The sequence below is a fragment of the Hemitrygon akajei genome, chromosome 3 (assembly GCF_048418815.1).
Source record: "Hemitrygon akajei chromosome 3, sHemAka1.3, whole genome shotgun sequence".
Taxonomy (NCBI): Eukaryota; Metazoa; Chordata; class Chondrichthyes; order Myliobatiformes; family Dasyatidae; genus Hemitrygon; species Hemitrygon akajei.
In genome coordinates this window covers 27,541,710-27,563,676 of record NC_133126.1, presented here as the reverse complement: position 1 = coordinate 27,563,676, position 21,967 = coordinate 27,541,710, and the positions used below count along the sequence as shown (strand labels likewise).

The following is a 21,967-nucleotide window of genomic DNA, read 5'->3' as shown; positions in this document are numbered from 1 at the left end:
TAGGGAAAGGTTGAATAGGGTCAGTCTTTATTCCCTGGAGCATAGGAGAATGAGGGACAATTTGATAGCATTACAAAATTATGAGGGGTATAGATTGGGTTAATGCAAGCAGGCTTTTTCACTGAGATTGGGTGAGATTAGAACCTGAGGTCATGGGTTAAGGATGAAAGGTGAAATGTTTAAGGGGAACTTCACTCAGAAGGTGTTGAGAGCGTGGAATGAGCTGGCAGCGGAACTAGTGGATGCAGGCTTGATTTCAACACTTAAGTCTGGATAAGTATATGGATGGAAAGGTACGAAGGGCTATTGTCCAAGTGCAGGTCAAAAGGACTTGGCTGAGTTAGTTCAACACAGACTGTTTCTGTACTGCAGAGCTCTATGACTCTAATGATAGCTTTGGAAATATTGAAATCTCATGCTGCCTCCTTACCTTCCAGGTAGGTATTCCGTAATAGTACAGCTCTCCATTGCAGATGAGTTTATACAGAGGGGAGTCTGGGACAGAGTTCAGATCCCCACAGAGGATGACGGGACAAGGTGTGCCATCACCCTGAGCTGCCTGCACCACCTGCTGAATTTCAGCAAACAACACAGCTAGCTGGGTGAGTTTGATGTCCCCCCGCCTCGGGTTGAAGATGAGGTGAGTGTTTGCCACACAGATGTCAGGCAGCTTTGAGGCGTCTTGGCTGGAGCCTGGAGTTAGGGGCCGAAGCAAAGCCAGCAGTGCCACATTGTCCCTGTTCAACGTTTCCACAATGGGTCGGAAATATTCCACAGGGTGCTCAGAGATTAAACTAAATCGGTCCCGCTTAAAGCACACAGCACACCCATCTGTCTTGATGCCAGTGCGCCGTTTGTATATGCAGTCATAACCTGGAGAGAAAACAAGCAGGTTCACACATGGGAAAGATAAAGGTAAACATTATTCATCACATGTACATCGAACAGACAGTGAGGAAAGGTTGAGTGACCTAGGGCTTTTTCCTTCGGGGCAAAGGAGAATGAGAGGCGTCTTGATAAGAGATAAGAGGCAAAGAGACAGCGGATAGCTAGAGACTTTTTCCCAGGGTAGAAATAGTTTTAAGGTGATGGGAGGAAAGTATAGGTGAGGGCAATGTCAGAAGTAAGGTGTTTTTCTTCAAATACAGTTGGCCCTCCTTATCCGCGGGGAATTGGTTCCGGGACCCCTCGCGGATACCAAAATTTGCGGATGCTCAAGTCCCTTATTCAACCTGTCTCAATGCGGTGGACCTTAGGACCCAGCGGAACCCCAGACCTTATTTAACCTGTCTCAATGCGGTGGACCTTAGGACCCAGCAGAACCCCAGACCTTATTTAACCTGTCTCAGTGCAGTGGACATTAGGACCCGGCGGCGGTGCTCTGAATCCGCAGTGTTTCTGTTCTCAAAAATAATCACAATCACGATTGAAAATAAAGTGGAAATAATAAAGCGATCGGAAAGAGGTGAAACGCCATCGGTCACTGCAAAAGCGTTAGGCTAGGTTGATCAACGATCGGAACAATTTTAAAGGATAAAATGAGAAAGGCTCTGCCCCGATGAAAGCTACAATTATTACTAAGCAAAGCAGTGGTTTAATTATTAGGTTTTGGGGTTTTGAGTTTTTGATCCTCCATATCAACCCGGCACGGTGGAGGGCTCAGGAGTGATCTGTCCTGAGTCCCAAGAACTTCCGTTCCTGACCCAGCGCTGAAACATACGTTCTTAAGTGCTTTATATGCATAGAATGGTAAAATGTATACTATATACTAAGACAAACATTTGACTAACTGACGCTAAATAATATCGGATGTACCCGTTCTGACTTACTGAGTAAGAGAACTTAAGATTTTTTTCGATCCCGATCCACGATAACCCACGCACATCCTCCCGTATACTTTAAATCATCTCTAGGTTACTTATAATACCTAATACAATGTAAATGCTATGTAAAATAGTTGTTATACTGCATTGTTTAGGGAATAATGACAAGAAAAAAAGTCTGTACATGCTCGAACAACAAGTGTTGGAAGAGCACTTCCGGGTTTTCGCGATTCGCGGTTTGTTGAATTCGCGCATGCGGAATCCGCGGATAAGGAGGGCCGACTGTGTACAGAGAGTGGTGGATGCAATGAACACTCAACTGGGATTGTGTTAGAGGCAGATACATTAGAAACATTTAAGTGACTGTTGGAGATGATAGAAAATGGAGAACTGCGAAAGAGAGAATGGTTAGATAGAAGGCGAAAAGGTTGGCACAACATTGTGTGCTGCAGCGTTGTGTTCTAAATGCCAATGATCAACACAGTGTGAGGATGAGCTGGGGGCAGCCCACAGGCGTTGCCGTGTTCTGGTGCCAACAACTTACTAACCCATTTGTCTTTGAAAACCGAACACCCGGAGGAAACCTATGCAGTCACAGGGAGAAGGTACAAACTCCTTACAGACAGTGGTGGGAATTGAACTCTGACTGTTGGCACCGTAAACTGTTACACCAGCCACTATGCTACCACGCCACGCTAACCCGGAACCTTCAGTGACCCTTTGATTGAAGTGAATGGGAAGCCGCCCCAGAACCTTCACTAACAACTGCATGTAGGACTCTGCTGAATCAGCAGAGGAGAAATCTTTGATAAGACATTAAACCAAGGTTCCATCTTCCCTCCTGAACTACAGATTCCATGACACCATTTAAAGAGGAACAGGGGAGTAAATTTGGGTGCCCTGGCCAATATTTATCCATTCATCCTGCATTATCAACATTATTGATTTTCTCGTAATCATTCCGCCATTTGTTGCTAGTTGCCAGCGAATTGGCTACTGCATTTCCTAAGAGAGGCCTCAATTCAAAATGTACCATTGGCTGTGAAATGGAAATATCCCAGCAACACACACAAAATGCTGAAGGAGTTTAAATTATGAAAAAAAGTACCATGTTTCGGGCTGAAACTCTTCAGCAGGACTGGGGGAAAAAGCTGAGGAGAAGATTTAAAAGGTGGTGGGAGGGGAGAGAGAAACACCAGGTGATGGGTGGAACCTGGAGGGGGAGGGAGGAAGTAAAGAGCTGGGAAGTTGATTGGTGAGATGAGGTGAGAGAGGGAAAAGGGGATGGAGGGGTGGAAGGGGCATTACCTCGTTTGATAAATCAATGTTCAAGACATCAGGTTGGAGGCTACCCAAACGGAATATAAGGTGTTGTTCCTCCAACCTAAGTGAGGTCATCACAACAGTGGAGGAGGTCATGGATGGACATAACGGAATGGGAATGGGAAGTGGAATTAAAATGGTTGGCCACTGGGAGATCCCACTTGTTCTGGCAGATGGAGTGTAGATACTTGGCGAAGTGGTCTTCCAATCTACAAACCCCTTTTCCAGAAAAGTTGGGATATATTCCAAAATGCAATAAAAACAAAAATCTGTGATATGTTAATTCACATGAACCTTTATTTAACTGACAAAAGTACAAAGAAAAGATTTTCAATAGTTTTACTCACCAACTTAATTGTATTTTGTAAACATACACAAATTTAGAATTTGATGGCTGCAACACACTCAACAAAAGTTGGGACAGAGTTAAAATAAGATTGAAAAGTGCACAGAATATTCAAGTTAACACCGGTTTGGAAGACTCCACATTAAGCAGGCTAATTGGTAGCAGGTGAGGTATCATGACTGGGTATAAAAGTAGCGTCCATCAAAGGCTCAGTCTTTGCAAGCAAGGATGGGTCGTGGCTCACCCCTTTGTGCCAAAATTTGTGAAAGAATTGTTAGTCAGTTCAAAAGGAACATTTCCCAACGCAAGATTGCAGAGAATTTAGGTCTTTCAACATCTACAGTACATAATATTGTGAAAAGATTCAGAGAATTCAGAGACATCTCAGTGCGTAAAGGGCAAGGTAGGAAACCATTGTTGAATGCGCGTGATCTTCGAGCCCTCAGGCGGCACTGCCTAAGAAACCGTCATACTACTGTGACAATTATAGCCACCTGGGCTCGGGAGTACTTCGGAAAACCATTGTCACTTAACACAGTCCGTTGCTGCATCCAGAAATGCAACTTGAAACTGTATTACGCAAGGAGGAAGCCATACATCAACTCTATGCAGAAACGCCGGTGAGTTCTCTGGGCTCATCTCAGATGGACTGAAAGACTGTGGAACCGTGTGCTGTGGTCAGATGAGTCCACATTTCAGCTAGTTTTCGGAAAAAAACAGGCGTCGAGTTCTCCGTGCCAAAGATGAAAACGACCATCCTGATTGTTATCAGCGAAAGGTGCAGAAGCCAGCATCTGTGATGGTATGGAGGTACATCAGTGCCCACGGCATGGGTGAGTTGCATGTATGTGCAGGTACCATTGACTCTGAGGCGTATATTAGGATTTTAGAGAGACATATGTTGCCATTAAGGCGACGTCTCTTCCCGGGACTTCCATGCTTATTTCAGCAGGACAATGCCAGACAACATTCTGCACGAGCTACAACAGCGTGGCTTTGTAGACACAGAGTGCGTGTGCTTGACTGGCCTGCTGCCAGTCCAGATCTATCTCCTATTGAAAATGTATGGCGCATCATGAAGAGGAGAATCAGACAACGGAGACCACGGACTGCTGAGCAGCTGAAGTCTTATATCAAGCAAGAATGGACAAAATTTCCAATTGCAAATCTACTACAATTAGTATCCTCAGTTCCAAAACGATTAAAAATGTTACTAAAAGGAAAGGTGATGTAACACAATGGTAAACATGCCTCTGTCCCAACTTTTGTTGAGTGTGCTGCAGCCATCAAATTCTAAATTTGTGTATATTTACAAAATACAATTGTTAGTCAGTAAAACTATTGAAAATCCAGTAAAACTATTGAAAAACTTTTCTTTGTACTTTTGTCAGTTAAATAAAGGTTCACGTGAATTAACATATCACAGATTTTTGTTTTTATTACATTTTGGAAAATATCCCAACTTTTCTGGAAATGGGGTTTGTATATCGGGTCTCACTGATGTACAGGAGGCCACACCGTGAGCACCGAACACAGTAAATGACCCCAACAGACTCACAGGTGAAGTGTCGCCTCACCTGGAAGGACTGTTTATGGCCCTAGATGGTAGTGAGGGAGGTAGTGTAGGGGCAGGTGTAGCATTTGTGTCTGTTGCTCGTATTTCCAGCATCTGCAGATTTTCTCTTGTTAATGGAAGTATCCCTTTCAGCATACAATTTCTATCTCTTCCCTCTTTTTCAATTCTCTATTCTGGCTCTCCTCATACCTCTTCTCTTCTTCTTGCAAGCCCATCACCTCCCTCTGGTTCCCCTCCTCCTGCTCTTTATTCCACAGTTCACTCTCCTATCAGGTTCCTTCTTCTTCAGCCTTTTACTTCTTCAACTTATCACCTCCCAGCTTTTTACTTCATTCCCCCTCTCCCCCACCACTTGCAAGTTTGTACTCTTCCCCCTCCTCCCCCATCTTCTTATTCTGGCTTCTTACTCCTTCCTTTCTAGTCACGATAAAATGCCTTGTCCTGAAATGTTGACCATTTATTCCCTTCTGACCTGCTGACCAGCCTTTTGTCTCTCTCTCACTGGCTGTGGCACTTTGTAAAGTCCTTAAACGGTTACAATAGGGCAGTAAAACAATGACAACTGAGTTTTTAATAACGTATTTATAATTATCCTTCCCTCTGTTTGTGAATTTCGCAAATGACCTGACTTGGTCTAACCAAGCAGAGTCCACTGCCAAGAAGGCCCACCAGCACCTTTACTTCCTGAGAAAGCTTAAGAAATTTGGCCTGTCCCCTAAAACCCTCACTAATTTTTATAGATGCACCATAGAAAGCATTCTTCTAGGGTGCATCACAACCTGGCATGGAAGTTGTCCTGTCCAAGACTGGAAGAAGCTGCACTACCGTACTTCCCCTTTTCTATTTTCTAATTATGATTTATAATTTAAATTTTTATTACATTTACTTCGATTTGCACTTCAGGGAGCGCGAAGCGCAGAAACAAATATCACTGTGATGATTGTACGCTCTAATATCAATAATTTGGTGACAATAAAGTATTAGTATTTGTTCCTTGGCATTTTAGCACAAGGTTGCAAGTTACAATAATAAATTTAAATTGCAGCATTTAATATAAGACCATAAGACACAGGAGGAGAATTAGGCAAAAGCAAAACAAGCCCCTTTCTCACCCTCTCAACCACCCATCCACTCACATATAGACAGGCCTCCAACCCTAGGACCGGCCACCTCTGGGCCTCTGACTGACAGTCCTCGTCCCCAGATTCGCAGGTGTCAGGCCTCCAACCTCCATTCCCTGGTCAGACTTGCAGACCTTTGACCTTGGACACAAGCCTTTGGACTTGGACCTTCGCGCCTCACTACACTAGCTAATTTTGTCTACCTCTACAGGTTCATTCCCAGCCGCCTCCAGCTCAGGGAAAATTAACCCAGTCTATTCCTGCTTTGTAATTAGTTGGTAATATCCAAAATACTCACTGGAGTTAACTCTTCCTATTTACTTTGTTGGAGGTTTCCGCAGCATCCTCTTGTAAATGGATGTGCAGGTAGACCATAAAACATAGGGTTAAAATTAGGCCATTTGGACCTCTGCCTTTTGACCATGGCTGATTTATTATCTCTCTCATCCCCATTCTCCTGCCTTCTCCCTATAACATTCAATGTCCTTACTAATCAAGAACCTATCAACTTCTGCTTTTAAAAAAACTTCCAAAACCATCTGTGGCAATAAATTCCATAGGTTTTCCACCCTCCGGCTAAATAAATTCCTCATCATTTCTGTTCTGAAGGGACATTCTTGCATTCTGACACTGTGCTCTCTGGTCCTAGACTCCTCCGCTATAGTAAATCATGGCATCCATGCCATGTCCACTATCTAGGCTAGTGGTCGCCAACCCGTCGGATCGACTGGTCGATCTTTGAGACTTTCCCAGTAGATCCCGAAAAAAATGAAAAATAAATGCACAAATACTGTTGATTGTTTCCAGGTTGCGGGGTTTTAGTTCCGTTCTTTCTGCCCAGTGCGCATGTGTGTAGCTCCCCCACCACACACTACACAGTGTACTTCAGTGATCCCCAACCACCGGGCCACGAGGATATGATATGATTTGTCCATATGAAACGGTATGAGTCAGCTGCACCTTTCCTCATTCCCTGTCACGCTGACTGTTGAACTGAATGCACACAAGGTCATCAGCCACCTAAGCGCAGTGATACCCTCATGCCAGGGATCATTGGTTGGCCTCAGGTAACCGGCCGCCCAAGGTGGGAAATGCCGTTGCTACTGGCCTGGAGCGTGGACAGATGGGCGCTGCCTCTAATCCTGTTTAGCATACCGGATGTTCGTGGGGAACCCGGTGCTAAAATATTCGCAGACGATCTAATTCGGGCTCAGGATTTCATAAGTAGCAGAGCAGCTACTTGCTGCCATCTACTGAAAGTCATCCCAATAGTATGGCCAATAGATCATACAAGGGAGGGCGGGTGCGCGCCCTGTCACACTCCCCGCTCGGTCGGTCACTCTCTCCGGACTGCGACCACTGCGGCCCCGGCACAGGGACCTCTGGCCCTGACCTTGTCCTCTCACCCCACCCATGACCAGCCGCACCTGGCTAAGGCGTCTGGTGGCGGATGGCTGGGAGGCTGGAGTTTGGGCCCAGAGTCTGTCTAATGAGGCAATGAAGCCCTCAAAACTGCTCCAGTGCGTTGAGTCCAAGCACCCCGCACTTAAAGACAAACCGTTGAGTTTTTTTTTGAGCGAAAAACCGTGAGCAAGCAGGACAGAAACTAAGTGCTGAGAGCCACGTAAACTAAATTGCGGAATAGACTGGACATAAGGAACCCCCTTCGAGTATCGCTGTTTAACACCCCCACCCCCCCCCCCCCCCCGGCGGCTGGTCCACAAGAATATTGTCAATATTAAACCAGTCCGTGGTGCAAAAAAGGGTGGTGACCCCTGGTGTTCATACATTATTTCTACTTCCAGAGTTTTACTTTCGGTCTTTTCTGCCTGGTGCACATGCATGTGACTAATCGATTTAGTAGGTCGAGCTTGCCTTTCACTAAGGCAGAGGTAGTGGATCTTGGGCTAAAAAAGATTAGTGACCATTAATCTAAACTGGATAGGCCAAAGGGCCTGTTTCCGTGCTGTACTTCTCTACGTCTCAAACCAAGAACATATCAACCTTCACTTTAAATATAATCAATGACTTGGCCACCACAGCCGTCCATGGCAATGAATTCCATAGGTTCACCACCCTCTTGCTAAAGAAGTTCCTCCTCATCTTTGTTCTAAATGGAAGTGCCTCTATTCTGAGGTTGTGACGTCAAGCCCCTCCAGCACTGAACTGTAACAAAAAGGGGAAGTTTATGCAAGTCAATGTGCAGCAGAAATTTTGTGTTAAAAGTGATGAGATAACGTTAAAGATTTGCCCAGTTACCTTATCAAGTTGTTCTGCTATTCAACTGAATTGACCGCTCTCGTTGCATTGGATTGAGGTGTAGAATTGTTATTTTCCTTGTAGTTTAACTTTCCTGTGTTTGCTTGTATTTTCATATAATTATCTACTATATATACATGAAATTTTGTTCAGTGAATTTTCCAGGAATCACTGCACAGTTGCTTCTATACTTTTCTAGAAATGTCTTAGTTTTCAGTAGCAAGTCACACCACTTGAATCTGGCTATTTTACAGGCTATTTGTTATCAATGAAATGCTGCTATCACTAGTCTGAGCATGAGAAGACCACAACTGCTTTTAGTTTGTTTTCTTTGCTCCCTGGACACTTCTTCTTTGCTCTTGGAACATTTAATGAAATGGCCATAAGCAACAAGTTTTATGCCTCATTCCTGACTTCCAAAAGCATCAGGATCCAACAGTAGTTTAACTCTGCCTTGGCTCAGTAATAATATAATGCACTCCCCTCCCCTCACCTAACAACCTACTGGAGGCAATTTTCAAATCATTCACATTCTCTTGTTTGGCTTGAACATATCAGGGTAAGTTCAAATTTAGTCTAGGCTCACTGAGTAGTGAAGTTCAGAACTCTTATAAGTAAATCTACCAAAACTGAGCACAGCATTGAGGTCGCCCTTTATAGGAAAGACATCATTAAACTGGAAAGAGTGCAGAGGAGATCTACGAGGATGCTTCCAGGACTCTAGGGTCTGAGCCAGAGGGAGACGTTGGGAGGCTGGACTTTTACTTCTTGGAATGCAGGAGATTGAGAGGTGATCTTATAGTGGTGTATAAATCAAAGAATGGTATAGATTGAGGCAATGCATACTGTCTTTTCCCCAGGGAAGGGGAACCAAGAACTAGAGGGCATAGTTTTAAAGTGAGTGGGAAAAGATTTAAAAGGGACCCAAGGAGAAACTTTTTTCAACCAGAAAATGGTTGATATTTGGAATAGCTGCTAGAGGAGTGTTTGAGGCTGGTACAACATATAAAAGGCAACTGGATGAGTACCGGTACATGGATAGGAGGGGTTTAGTGGGATATAGAGCCAATGCAGGAAACGGGACTAATGTTAATGAGCAAAATGGGTAGCATGGGTACAATGGGCAAAAGGTCCTGTACGGTGCCATACAACTTTTAAGTCAGCAGGAAGGAAAAACATACCTTGTGTGGGTGGTGGAGTAACATAGTGGTTAGCACATTGGTTTACAGTGCCAGCGATCACCCACCGGAGTTTAATTCCTGCCACTGTTTGGAAGAGATTGAATGTTCTCCCCATGACCCCATGGATTTCATCCCAGTACTCCTGTTTCCTCCCATATTCCAAGAGTGTATGGGATAGGTGGAATGGTCCAATTCTGCTCCCATGTCTTATGGTCAGTAAGTTGCTGGACATGCTATGTTGGTTTTGGATACAGGGTGACATTTGTGGGCTGTCCCCAGCACAATCATCAGTGATTTGATTGGTGCAGAAAAATGCATTCTACTGTATGTCCCATGTATGTGTGATAAATAAAGCTAATATAATCTATTCCTTACAGAATAGAGAAAAAAAAAATCAATACATATGCTGAAGGTCCAAAATGACTCACACTAAGTGCTGGAGGAACTCAGCAGATCTATGGAGAGTACACGCTGAGATATATGAAGAGGAGTAAACAGTCGAAGTTTCAGGCTGGAGAGGAAGGGGAATAAGCCAAAATAAGAAGGGGGAAGGTGGGAGAGAATAAATATGAGGGGGAAGGTGGGAGGGAATGAATACAAACCAGCAAGCAATAGGTTAAGCCAGGTGAGGGACTAAGCCAGAATAAGAAGATGGGGAGGGGTAGCAAAAATAAATTCCAGTACATTTTGGGTCACTCACCCCTTAGCTGGAGAGCTGGCCGAAACTGCTGATAGTAATGGTTTTCCTGAACTTCCTGCAGGCACATAATCTGATAGGGAAATAGAAGATATTTAGGTTGTCACAGGAGCTGAGGACTGAGTAGCAACTTAAAATTTATGTCTTTAAAGATAAACTTTATTTGTCACATGTACATTGAAACCTGCAGTGAAATGTGTAATTTTGGGTCAAATCAAATCAATGAGGACTTCCGGTGGCTGTAATGGAGTAGGTTGCAATAGCTACGTGCTCCGAAACTATTTGCTTACTTTGTTGTTTAAACCTATCTCGGTGAGAGCACCATGAGTAGAAAACACTCTAGAAAAGAGGTTACTTTAGAGACTTTGGCTGAAATGTCTCAACAAATGTCAGAGAGACTCGAAAAATTGGATAAACTGGATGACTTGGAATCCAAGTTTGACTTGTTACAGAATTCCTTCGACCTGGTTAAATCTGAACTGAAAACGCTTAATCGGAAACTTGGAAGTATACAGCAGACTGTGAATGACCATGAAATTCGTATTAAGCTACACAAAGAATCTCTGCCGGTGTTGCAGAAGGATATTGAAGGTTTCAAGAAAATTTCTAAGGAACAACTTTAAAAATATGACGCGTTACTGAAGAAACTGACAGATTTAGAGACCAGGAACCAAAGGTGCAATATCAGAATTCTTGGGCTTCCTGAAAAACTGGAGGGTAATCAACCTATCGATTTTTGTGCTCAAATGCTGAAAGATTTATTCCCTGATATATTATCGGAACTACCAAAATTTGAGCGCGCTCACCGAGTTACACCGCCTAATTGGGATCCTGCCAAACCTCGCTCTATTATCATTCGCTTTTATGACTATCAGATTAAAGAACAGATCCTTCGTGAGTCAAGGAAGAAACGCATATTACAATTTCGTGATCAACAGTTTCGGATCGTTCAAGATTATCCACCGGAAGTTTTATGAGCTAGACAGGCTTTTAAAGAGGTCATGTCTGATCTTTTTAAGCTTGGCTGTTGCCTTTCTCTCAGAAATCCGTGTAAACTCAAGGTTACTACTTCTGATAATAAGGTTTCTTGGTTTACGAAGCCTGAAGAAGCTAAGAAATTTTTACATAGTCTCTATGCTTAAATTTAACCTTGAGTTGCTTTATGCTAAATGTTTTAATTTCAGGTGTCCAATCAAGTAATTGGCGCTTTGTTGATAACAAGGTTTCTTGGTTTTATGAAGTTTTAATCATTTGTTTGACTAAGTAACTGGCGCCTTGTTATCTTTCAAACTATGCAAAATATGCAAGCAGACTGCATCCATTTTCTCTTTTGTTGTTTTCCGCCTTTATATGGGTCCTCTCATGTTACTTTCTCGCAGCTCTTTTTAAACAAAACGTTATATTCTCTCAGTGTTATTTTTATTTTTACCTTCCTTTTAGTAATTTGACTGAAAGTAATTATGTAGGGTATACATGTAGTAATAACTGAGGAATGAAACTATAGGGTGTTTTGCTTTACTTTAAATTCATTCAGATTTTTCCTATCTTTTGATTATTTATATACTTTTCGGTCTTTTACTGTTTTTCAATAGTATACAATATTCCATTGTTGGTTTTTGGTTTTTTCATTATTTTACATTTTGTCATTTTGGTTTTTTTTTCTCCCTTGAATGCCTTAAATTAGTCATGTAGGAAGTTATCTACACCACTTCCCTTTCTAATTATTTTCTATTTGTTTCTTTACTCCTTTTCTTTGCACCCGTAAGTATATGTTGTTTTTACTTATTGATTTTCCTTATTTGTCTTTCCTTTTTTTACCGAGATTAATACTTATATTTTCCCATGGTTTTTTTCTCGTAAATAGTGAACTTATTTACTTTGATATTTTGTTTTTGTATACATATATTTACAATCGTTTATTCAGCTCAGCTATACATATATATTTTTGGAGCCACCGGAGTTTTGGGTGGGGAACGTTAGAATTAGCCTTCAGCCTCCCTTGGCTGATTTCTCTCTTTGGGGGGAGGGAGGGGGGGGGAAATGGGTTCTTCCAGAAAGCTGATTGGAGGTTTTTACTGTTTTATTTATTCGCTGTCTACATGTCTGCGATTACCTTTTATACATTACTAAAGGATACTTGATGGATTATTTTATTAATATGCTCAGTTTTAATGTGAAAGGTCTAAATAACCCTGTTAAACGAAATAAGATTTTCTCTTCTATCCGGAAACTTAAAACTCGTATAATCTTTCTCCAAGAAACCTATATTCGTAAAGATGATATTTCACACTTTTTTGAAGGATGGAAGGGTATTCATTTTCACTCACCCTCTCAATCTAGATCGAGAGGCGTCTCTATCCTGTTTGATCAGAATGTATCCTTTATTCAACATAATGTAATTTCTGATACAAATGGGCGCTTTGTTATTGTTTCGGGTAGTCTTGAGAATAAACTAATCGTATTTGCGAATGTATACACTCCAAATACAGATGACTCCTTGTTCTTTGAATGTCTTTTCTCTTTTCTGCCTGATTTGAATCGGTATTCCTTAGTGATGGGTGGAGATTTTAATTTTTGGCTTGACCCTATATTAGATCGCTCTTCAAGTAAAACCCCTGTCACTACAAAATCAGTCCTACTTTTTAAATCTTTTCTATTTCAATGTGGTATTCTCGACGTGTGGCGTTTTTTTACACCCCCAAGAAAAGGAATATTCATATTTCTCTCAGGTTCATCATATGTACTCTGGGATTGACTACTTTTTTATAGATAGAAACCTGCTTCCACTGGTTCGATCCTGTGATTATAAGGAGATTGCTTTGTCTGATCATGCACCTGTACTTCTGGCTTTACGATTACCTGTTTACTCTGTACCAAATAGAAGTTGGCGTTTTAACTTATCATTGTTATCTGATAAAAATTTTCTAAAGTTTTTGGAAAAGTATATTACTGTTTTCTTTAAAGAAAATTTTAAAGGAGATACTGCTGGTACTATAGTCTGGGATACTTTTAAAGCATATATTCATGAAGAAATTATCTCTTACTCTACCTATATAAAGAAAAAAGCTGATAAAGAAAGGTCTGACCTAGCAGCGATATTAAAAGATCTTGATCGAAAGTATGCCCTATCTCCAGATCCAACTATATATAATAAGCGTATTGAAATCCAATCCAAGTATAATCTTCTGCTGACTTACCCAATTGAACAACAGCTGTTGAGAGATAAAACTCAATTTTACATTCTCGGGGATAGAACAGGTAGTTTATTAGCCAATCGCTTAAAATCTTTTACAGTTAATCATCAAATCACAGAAATTTTTAAAGATAATGGTACTAAGATATCCGACCATTCTGAAATTAACAACATATTTAAAGACTTTTACCTTAAGTTGTATCAGTCTGACTCTTCTTTAGATGACACCTATATAAATGCTTTTTTCAGTAATATCAACATTCCTACATTGTCTGCTGATAGCCTAACACAGTTAGATCAGCCTATTTCCAATGAAGAAGTGGCTGAGGCTATACGTGCTTTACATTCTGGTAAGACCCCAGGACCTGATGGCTTTCCTGGGGAGTTTTATAAAACTTTCACTACGTTACTTACACCTTATTTATCCTCTGTTTTTATCAGAGTCCTTTAAATCAGGTAAACTCCCTCAATCTTTTTATGAAGCTTTTATTTCTCTTATTCTTAAAAAAAAATCCAGCTGAATGTTCTTCATACAGACCGATCTCTTTATTAAATGTTGATGCAAAAATCTTATCCAAAATCTTAGCTCGAAGACTTGAAAATATTTTACCATCTATTATATCACATGACCAGACAGGAATTATTAAAAATCGTTACTCACATTTTAATATACATCGGTTATTGAATGTGATATATTCACCATCCAAAAAAAATCAGAGTGTATATTATCCTTAGATACAGAAAAAGCCTTTGATAGGATTGAGTGGAATTATCTTTTTAAGACTTTAGAAAAGTTTAATTTTGGGCCTAATTTTATTTGTTGGGTTAAATTAATTTACTTGTCTCCTACCGCTCAGGTTATTACTAACTCTCAAATTTCTAAGCCCTTTAAATTACAGCGGAGAACTAGTCAAGGTTGCCCTCTTAGTCCTTTACTTTTTGCTTTAGCTATAGAACCCTTAGCAATAGCTTTTTGAGAATCTAAGGACAATTCTGGTATACTAAGGGAAGGTATGACTCATAAAATTTCATGATACGCTGATGATATTTTACTTTTTATCTCTAACACTGAAACTTCTTTACCTTCGGTTCTTTCTTTAATTTCCCAGTTTAGTTCTTTTTCAGGATATAAGCTGAACTTACATAAAAGTGAGCTATTTTCTTTAAATGACCTAATGTCATCAAATGCCAAATTTCCGTTCCAAGTTGTTACAAGTCAATTTACATATCTAGGTGAAACAATTGCTAAAAACTTCAAGAATTTATTTAAAGAAAACTTAAACCCCTTATTAAATTATGTGAAAAAGACACTTTCTAAATGGTCTCCTCTTTCTTTATCCCTAATTGGCCGAATTAATTCGATTAAAATGAAGATTCTCCCTAAATTTTTATATCTTTTTCAGGCCTTACCTATTTTTATTCCTAAGACCTACTTTGATTCTTTAGATTCAATTTTAACATCTTATATTTGGAATAATAAGCAAGCTCGTTTAAGTAAAGTTTACCTACAAAGAAATAAAGAGATGGGTGGATTAGCCCTACCTAATTTTAGGTTTTACTGTTGGGCTGCCAATATAAGGAATATTACTTTCTGGTCTTATTATATTTATCGTAAAGATTGCCCATCATGGGTCTCCTTAGAAGTTAATTCTGTAAAAAATTCCTCTATTGTCTCTTTTCTTGGATCATATTCTTCTTTTTCAGCAAATAAAATAACAGATAACATAATTGTTAAGCAAACTTTAAGGATTTGGTCTCAATTTAGGAAATTTTTTTGGTTTAGCGAATTTTTCATTATCATCTCCCATTCACCTTAATTATTTTTTTTTATCCCTTCCATGACTGACAAAGTCTTTAAGGATTGGGATGAACTAGGTATTAAGTGTTTTTGGGACCTGTTTATCTCAGGATCTCTTGCTTCATTTGACCAATTGTCAACTAAATTTGCACTCCCAAAAACACATTTTTACAGATACCTTCAAATTAGAGATTTCTTACGTTTCCAATTAACTACTTTTCCTATAGGTCCTGATAAAAATTTACTGGACGATCTTTTAAATTTAAAACCTTTTGTTAATGGTTCTATTACCGGTATCTATAACTTGTTGATTGAATCTAGACAAGACTTTTTAGATAAAATAAAAAAAACTTGGGAGGATGACCTAAGTTGTCAGATTTCTGATGATAGATGGAATAAAATTCTTAAACGGGTTAATAAATCATCTTTCTGTGCTCGTCATTCTCTTCTACAATTTAAAGTGGTTCATAGAGCTTACATTCCTAAACAGAAGCTATCCAGTTTTTATCCGAATGTTTCTCCACTTTGTAATAAATGCAACTCTGCTGATGCCTCTTTAATTCATATGTTTTGGTTTTGCCCTAAAATTGAAAAGTTTTGGCGGGAAGTATTCCATACCTTTTCACAACTTTTTAGGGTTCAATTTGACTCAAATCTCCTTACTGCCTTGTTTGGTATTATTGCAGATGAAGATATAACTTTAAATACTCCTAACCTACAGGTTTTAGTTTTTACCTCTCTTTTAGCAAGGAGAGCAATCTTGCTTAAATGGAAGGAGTCTACCCCTCCTACACATCTTCAATGGCTACGTGATATTGTCTTATTTAAATTTAGAAAAGATCCGCTGCTCAGTCTTAAATTCGAAACAATCTTTTTATTATATCTGGGGACCTTTCCTAAATTACTTTTCCAATTTATAAAGTTTAACAGTGCACAGACATTTATGTATATTTTTATCTTCTCTTCTTAAGCGAATATGTTTTCTTTTCTAATTTATCCATTATCATCCATCAGCTTTTTTCTTTGGTAGTTGGTAGGGGGTTGACTTTTTTTATATAAAAAATTTATTTTATGATGTATGACTTATCTTTAAATTTTTGATTACAGAGTGGTATACCTTTATGTGTTATGCTATAACATTTTGATCAATTTTATCGCAATATATGAATGTACACAAGTTATGTTGAGATGTATCTATGTGTTGCACTCTGTAAATCTTGTTTTTTTTCTTCTGAATAAAAATATTGTAAAAAAAAATCAGATCAATGTAGATTGTGCTGGGCAGCCTGCAAGCTTCGCCACGTTTCTGACACCAACAGAACATGCCCACAACTTAGTAACTGTACCTATACGTTTTTGAATGTGGGAGGAAACCAGAGAAAGCCCATGTGATCATGGGGGGGGTGGGGCATACAAACTCCTTACAGACAGCAGTGGGAATTGAGCCACAAGTAAGGTGATGCGGTAACCGCTACGTTACCACGCCGCCCCAACACCTTCATGTTTGCATCGACCAGGCACCGTGCTGAAGCAAGCAGACACTGATATAAGAGACATTAAAGACATTTAACACAAGGTGCTTTATGGGAGCATTTTCCCAGCAAAATTTGTCACAGTGCCATGTTAACTGACCAGAAGCAAGTTTTAAGTAACGTCTTGAAGGAAGCAATGGGAAGCAATCCAACAGCTGAAAGGCACAGCTGTCAATGGTGGGGTGAGTATTTATTTAGAGATCTAGCCTTTCAGCCCAACCAGCCGGTGCTGCCCAATTACACTCATGTGACTAGTTAACCTACTAGCCTGTACATCTGTGGAATGTGGGAAGAAACAGAAGCTTCCAGTGGAAACCCATATGGTCACGGGCAAACTCCTTACATTCAGCGGCAGGGCTCAACCTGGTTTGCTGGTGCTGTAACCGCTATGCTACTGAACTGCCCATTTATTATTGCTATGTGTACTGTTTACTCTACAAGCTAAATGCATTGTTTGTGGCAACGACCAGCAGTCCAAGGATGTGGTGGGTGCTGCCTCCAAGTATCATTATGCTTCTGGTGCCAACATAGCATGCCCACAATTTAGTAACTTCAACGGTACGTCTTTGGAATGTGGGAGGAAACCAGAGCACCCAGAGGAAACCCATGTGGTCAAATTTAGGGATATTCCAGAGACCAAAGTTAGAGGAGAACCAGAGATTATAAACGTTCCAAAAAAAATTATAAAGATTCAAAAAAATTGAGGAGATTTCATATTCTTGTTTATAATTTTCAAATAGAAATAATACTTAAGTGGCAGTCAATCTAGTTCAGCTAGATTCTGTTACAACAGGAGCAGCTGTACTTTGGATGACCCTAGGTCTAGAGAGGATAAAATCTGAGAGAAAGCCAGTTAAATCTTCAGCAGCAGTTAAACAGAAGCAAGAGTGGAGTTGAGCAGTGTTGGTGGCCTTAGTAAAAGCTTAGTGCTGTAGTGTTCTATGTTCTATGGTAAGTGAAACTAGATCTAGGGGACATAACCTCAAGATTCAGAGGAGAAGATTTAGGACAGAGGAGGAATTACTTTTCCCAGACAGAAATTAATCTGTGGAATTCTTTGCCCAGGGAAGTAGTAGAAACTGTTTCATTAAATATATTTAAGGCACATTTAGATAGATTCTTGTCCAGTTTAAGAGTTACAGGGAAAAGGCAGGTAGGTGAAGCTGGGTTCACAGCCAGATCAGCCATCATTTTATTGAATTGCAGAGTAACCTCTACAGACCAGTTGGCTCACACCTGCTCCTGTTTCTTAGGATCTTATTTTATAACAATTACCAAATCCACTGACTTCTGTGTTACTTACAGTCAGAGAAAATTTCCACTCATCAAATACAAAGTTGGACACACAGTTTGATAATTTACAGACAGAGCAGGGGGTCAACAGAGGTGGTGGTGTGGTAGAGCTGGATGTACTCAGTAGATATTTGAAAAATGACATCACATCAGACAGGACTGCAACCCTGTGATCTTAGCAAGTACTGTCCGTAGAGCTCAATAGCCAATTACAAATTCAACCTAAAAAAAAGTGTTAGGAATATCCTTCCAATTTAATCAGGAGTTGCATGTCTGATGAGGATATGCTGAGTGAGCGAGGGCTTTTCTCTAGTGAGTAAAGCAGGATGAGAAGTGACATGATAGAGCTGTACAAGCTGACAAAAGGCAGAGATCAAATGAATAGCCAGAGACTTTTCCCCCAGAGGAAAGTTTGGTGGGTTGGAAAGTCAGAGGTAAGTTTTTCTATATCAACAGAGAGTTGTTGATGTGTGGAAGCCCCTGTCCAGTGTGATGGTAGAAGCAGATACATTAGGGACATTTAAAAGACTCTTAGATAGGCACAAGGATGATAGAAAAATGGAGGCTATGTAGGAGGGAAGAGGTAGATTAATCTTAGAGTAGGTTAAAAGGCTGCCACAACATTGTGGGCCAAAGGGCCTGTACTGTGCTGCTATGTTCTACATTCTACTGTACATTCCTGCTACTAGCACATTGTTAAACTTGTCTATCCCCAACATTTAATGCACTTCAGGACAAATCTGTTTCATCATTCACTAAATCCCCCGAATAGTGGGAAGTTCACATCTACAGATGCGCTGGGCTGTCCGCACCACTCTCTGCAGAGTCCTGGGATTAAGAGAGGTACAGTTCCCATACCAGGCAGTGACGCAGCCAGTCAGGATGCTCTCAATTGTGCCCAGTTGTATATTCATGGAGCCATCTTTCAACACTGTAACATAGGCATCCGTTAGTCTCGAGAGACCATGGATTTGTGCCTTGGAAAGTTTCACGGTTGAATGGGAGACCGGCAGTTTCCCATGTTGTAAGTCTCCCCTCTCCATGCCACCGATGTTGTCCAAGGGAAGGGCAAGGGCTGATACAGCTTGGCACCGGGGTTGTTGCAGAGCAATGTGTGGTTAAGTGCCTTGCTCAGGGACACAACACGCTGCTTTAGCTGAGGCTCGAACTATTGACCTCCGGATGATTAGACCAAAGCCTTAATCACTTGGCCATGTTTTGTTACAGCACTGTAACAAAAGGGGTTTATTTTGGGTGTCTGGAGTTTACACTCAGAGGCTTTTGGAACCGACACTAGTAATCAACATTCACAGGGGTTCTGGTAATTGGATATGCTACCACTGTAAATATCTAACTCAGTAAACTTAGCTGACTAGATTCAAAATATTAAAGTAGGTGATCTTAGCAATTGAAAATGTAGTTAATTGCTCGCAGTCTAAAACATTGCGTCAGGAGGGTGACGTTCACTTGGATCTTCCTGGACTCTCTCTCCTGAAGGTCTGCTGTACAAATCAGGACTTTCCTATTTCCCAGTTGTAACTTCCATGTGGCTAAGTTTTGGTTGGTTACAACAAACAGTACAGTGGTGGAAGGAGCCAAGTAGAGGTTGGGTATCACAAGCACAGCCACACACTGACACACCACTTGAAGGCACGTAGCCCGTGAGGCTGCAATCAACTGCAGACCTCCATTCTTGGAAAGGTTTTCACTCAGTTCCCTTCCGCTTCTTGCCTCATAAGTACCCTGTGCTTACATCATGCTTCATTACAACCTCAGCACATGAAAACTGGTCTCAAAATGGTTGCTGTGACACGTCTAGTGCGGTAGTGTAGTGGTTAGTGCTTGCTGCTCTCGCTTTCAGCTTCCACTGTTGACTAGTAGTCTTGTGAAAAGGAGGGCTGAGTCTCTCTCTGCCAGTACATAGCCTCTCTAACAGCAAACTTCATGTAGTGCTTCTTTGCTGGCGAGAAACTGAAACTGAACTCCTTTCGGACTCAGGCTGAATTATAGAGGACGGGGAGGAGCTCTGGCCCCTGCACGTGTAGCACACAGGCCCACCAGCGTGTGGAAATGCCCTGATGCTCATGAACCAGATCCCCAGCTATGGGGGCAGCCTCGGGAGAGACGAAGGCTATGGGAGTAAACCCAGACAGCAAATCTGGAGTAGAGCCCTTAAGACGGTAGCACGTCATTGAACATCCTTCCGGCAGCTCCTGCAGCCAAGCTGGTGCCAAATGTATTGCTTCATAAGCTTTCCTTTGGGTTACACTGGTGAGATCAAAAGGGGGATCTTGACGACTGAACATCTCAGGATCTCCATACCTTCCGCCCAGGCTTCTGATGATGATGATCATCACCCATTGTCCTTCCAGACAGACAGATGTCCATCACCGACCACATGAAAAATGGTCAAAGGTCTCAATCTTTATGTGAGATGAAAATGGCTGTTATTCATTGAGAAGTTACCCGGAGGGGCGCATCAGAAAGGTTATCCAGCTCTGGGGATCACTGTGATTAAAGCCAGACCTCTCAGCCTACCACTACCTCTCTTACCATGCACTTTCTGCTCAGCTGTGGGAGTCTGAGAGCTTATAATGGATACCCGTTTTAACCTATCCACAGAGATAAAATCAAACACATTTATTTCTATTTGTGCTGCCTCCTCATCCGTCTTATTACAAATGCCCCCCTTCTTTCAGATAAAGAGCCTCAAGCTTTGGCCTTTTATACCTTTTACTTGATTCAATTTCTGCCAAACAATTGCATCTATTTTCTGGCCCTTCCAGTCATTTAAATTGCAGCAAGGGGCGGAAAGGGAAGAGGTAAAAGAAGCTCTGAAAGAAGCTGTTTTTTTACTGATCGCGGCAAAGAGGCTAGACCGCACAGGCGCGTGAAAGTCAGCCCGTGAGGCAGCAGGAGAATTTAAATAGCAAGCAGAGGCTAAGTACGAGCTTCACTCCAGGTGAGGTAAGGCCGGGTAAGCTCCTTTAATTAATCAAATTAGATTAGGAGTAGGTAATGGAGGCAGCAGATAGGACAGTTGAGTGCTCCATTTGCAGTATGTGGGAAGTCCGGACAAGTACAGCTGTCCCTGATGACTACACCTGTAGCTCCTGACAAACCGTGTTAGGGAACTGGAGCTGGATGAACTTCGGATCATTCGGCAGGCAGAGGCAGAAATAAACAGGAGTTTCAGGGAGATAGTCACCCCTAGGAGTCAGGAGACAGGTAACTGGGTGACTGTCAGGAGAGGGAAGGGGAATAGACAGGAAGAGCAGAGCACCCCTGTGGCCATTCCCATCAATAATAAGTATACCGTTTTGGACACTGCTGGTGGGGACGACCTACCAGGGAGAAGTTGCAGTGGTTGCGTCTCTGGCACCAAGATTGGACCCTCAGCTCAGAAGGGAAGGAGGGAAAAGAGGAGAGCAGTAGTGATAGGGGATTTGATAGTTAGGGGGACAGATAGGAGGCTCTGTGAAAGAGATCGAGAATCCCGGATGGTCCGTTGCCTCCCTGGTGCCAGGGTCCGCGATATCTCAAATCGAGTTCTCAGAATTCTCAAGAAGGAGGGTGAGCAGCCAGACGTTGTGGTCCATGTAGGGACCAATGACGTGTGTAGGAAGAGTGAGGAGGTCCTGAAAGGTGAGTTTAGGGAGCTAGGTGCCAAGTTAAAGGACAGGACCTCCAGGATAGCAATCTCAGGATGCTATCAGTGCCACGTGCAGGTGGGTTTAGAAATAGTAAGATAGTGCAGATCAACACGTGGCTGAAGACATGGTGCAGGAGGGAGGGTTTCAGATTTATAGATAATTGGGCAATTTT

General features: G+C 41.5%; 1 protein-coding gene across 2 annotated transcripts in view; it reads right to left on the bottom strand.

Annotated features, from left to right (window-relative positions):
• Positions 1-21,967, bottom strand: part of LOC140724795 (protein angel homolog 1-like) — a 60,804-nt gene that overhangs the window by 24,269 nt on the left and 14,568 nt on the right. For both annotated transcript variants that reach the window (XM_073039413.1, XM_073039414.1), the window contains 2 exons: positions 10,330-10,399; positions 431-873 (listed from right to left, as the gene is read on the bottom strand). In XM_073039413.1, coding sequence (XP_072895514.1) covers positions 431-873; positions 10,330-10,399 — 513 coding nt within the window. The remainder of the gene's footprint in view (positions 1-430; positions 874-10,329; positions 10,400-21,967) is intronic.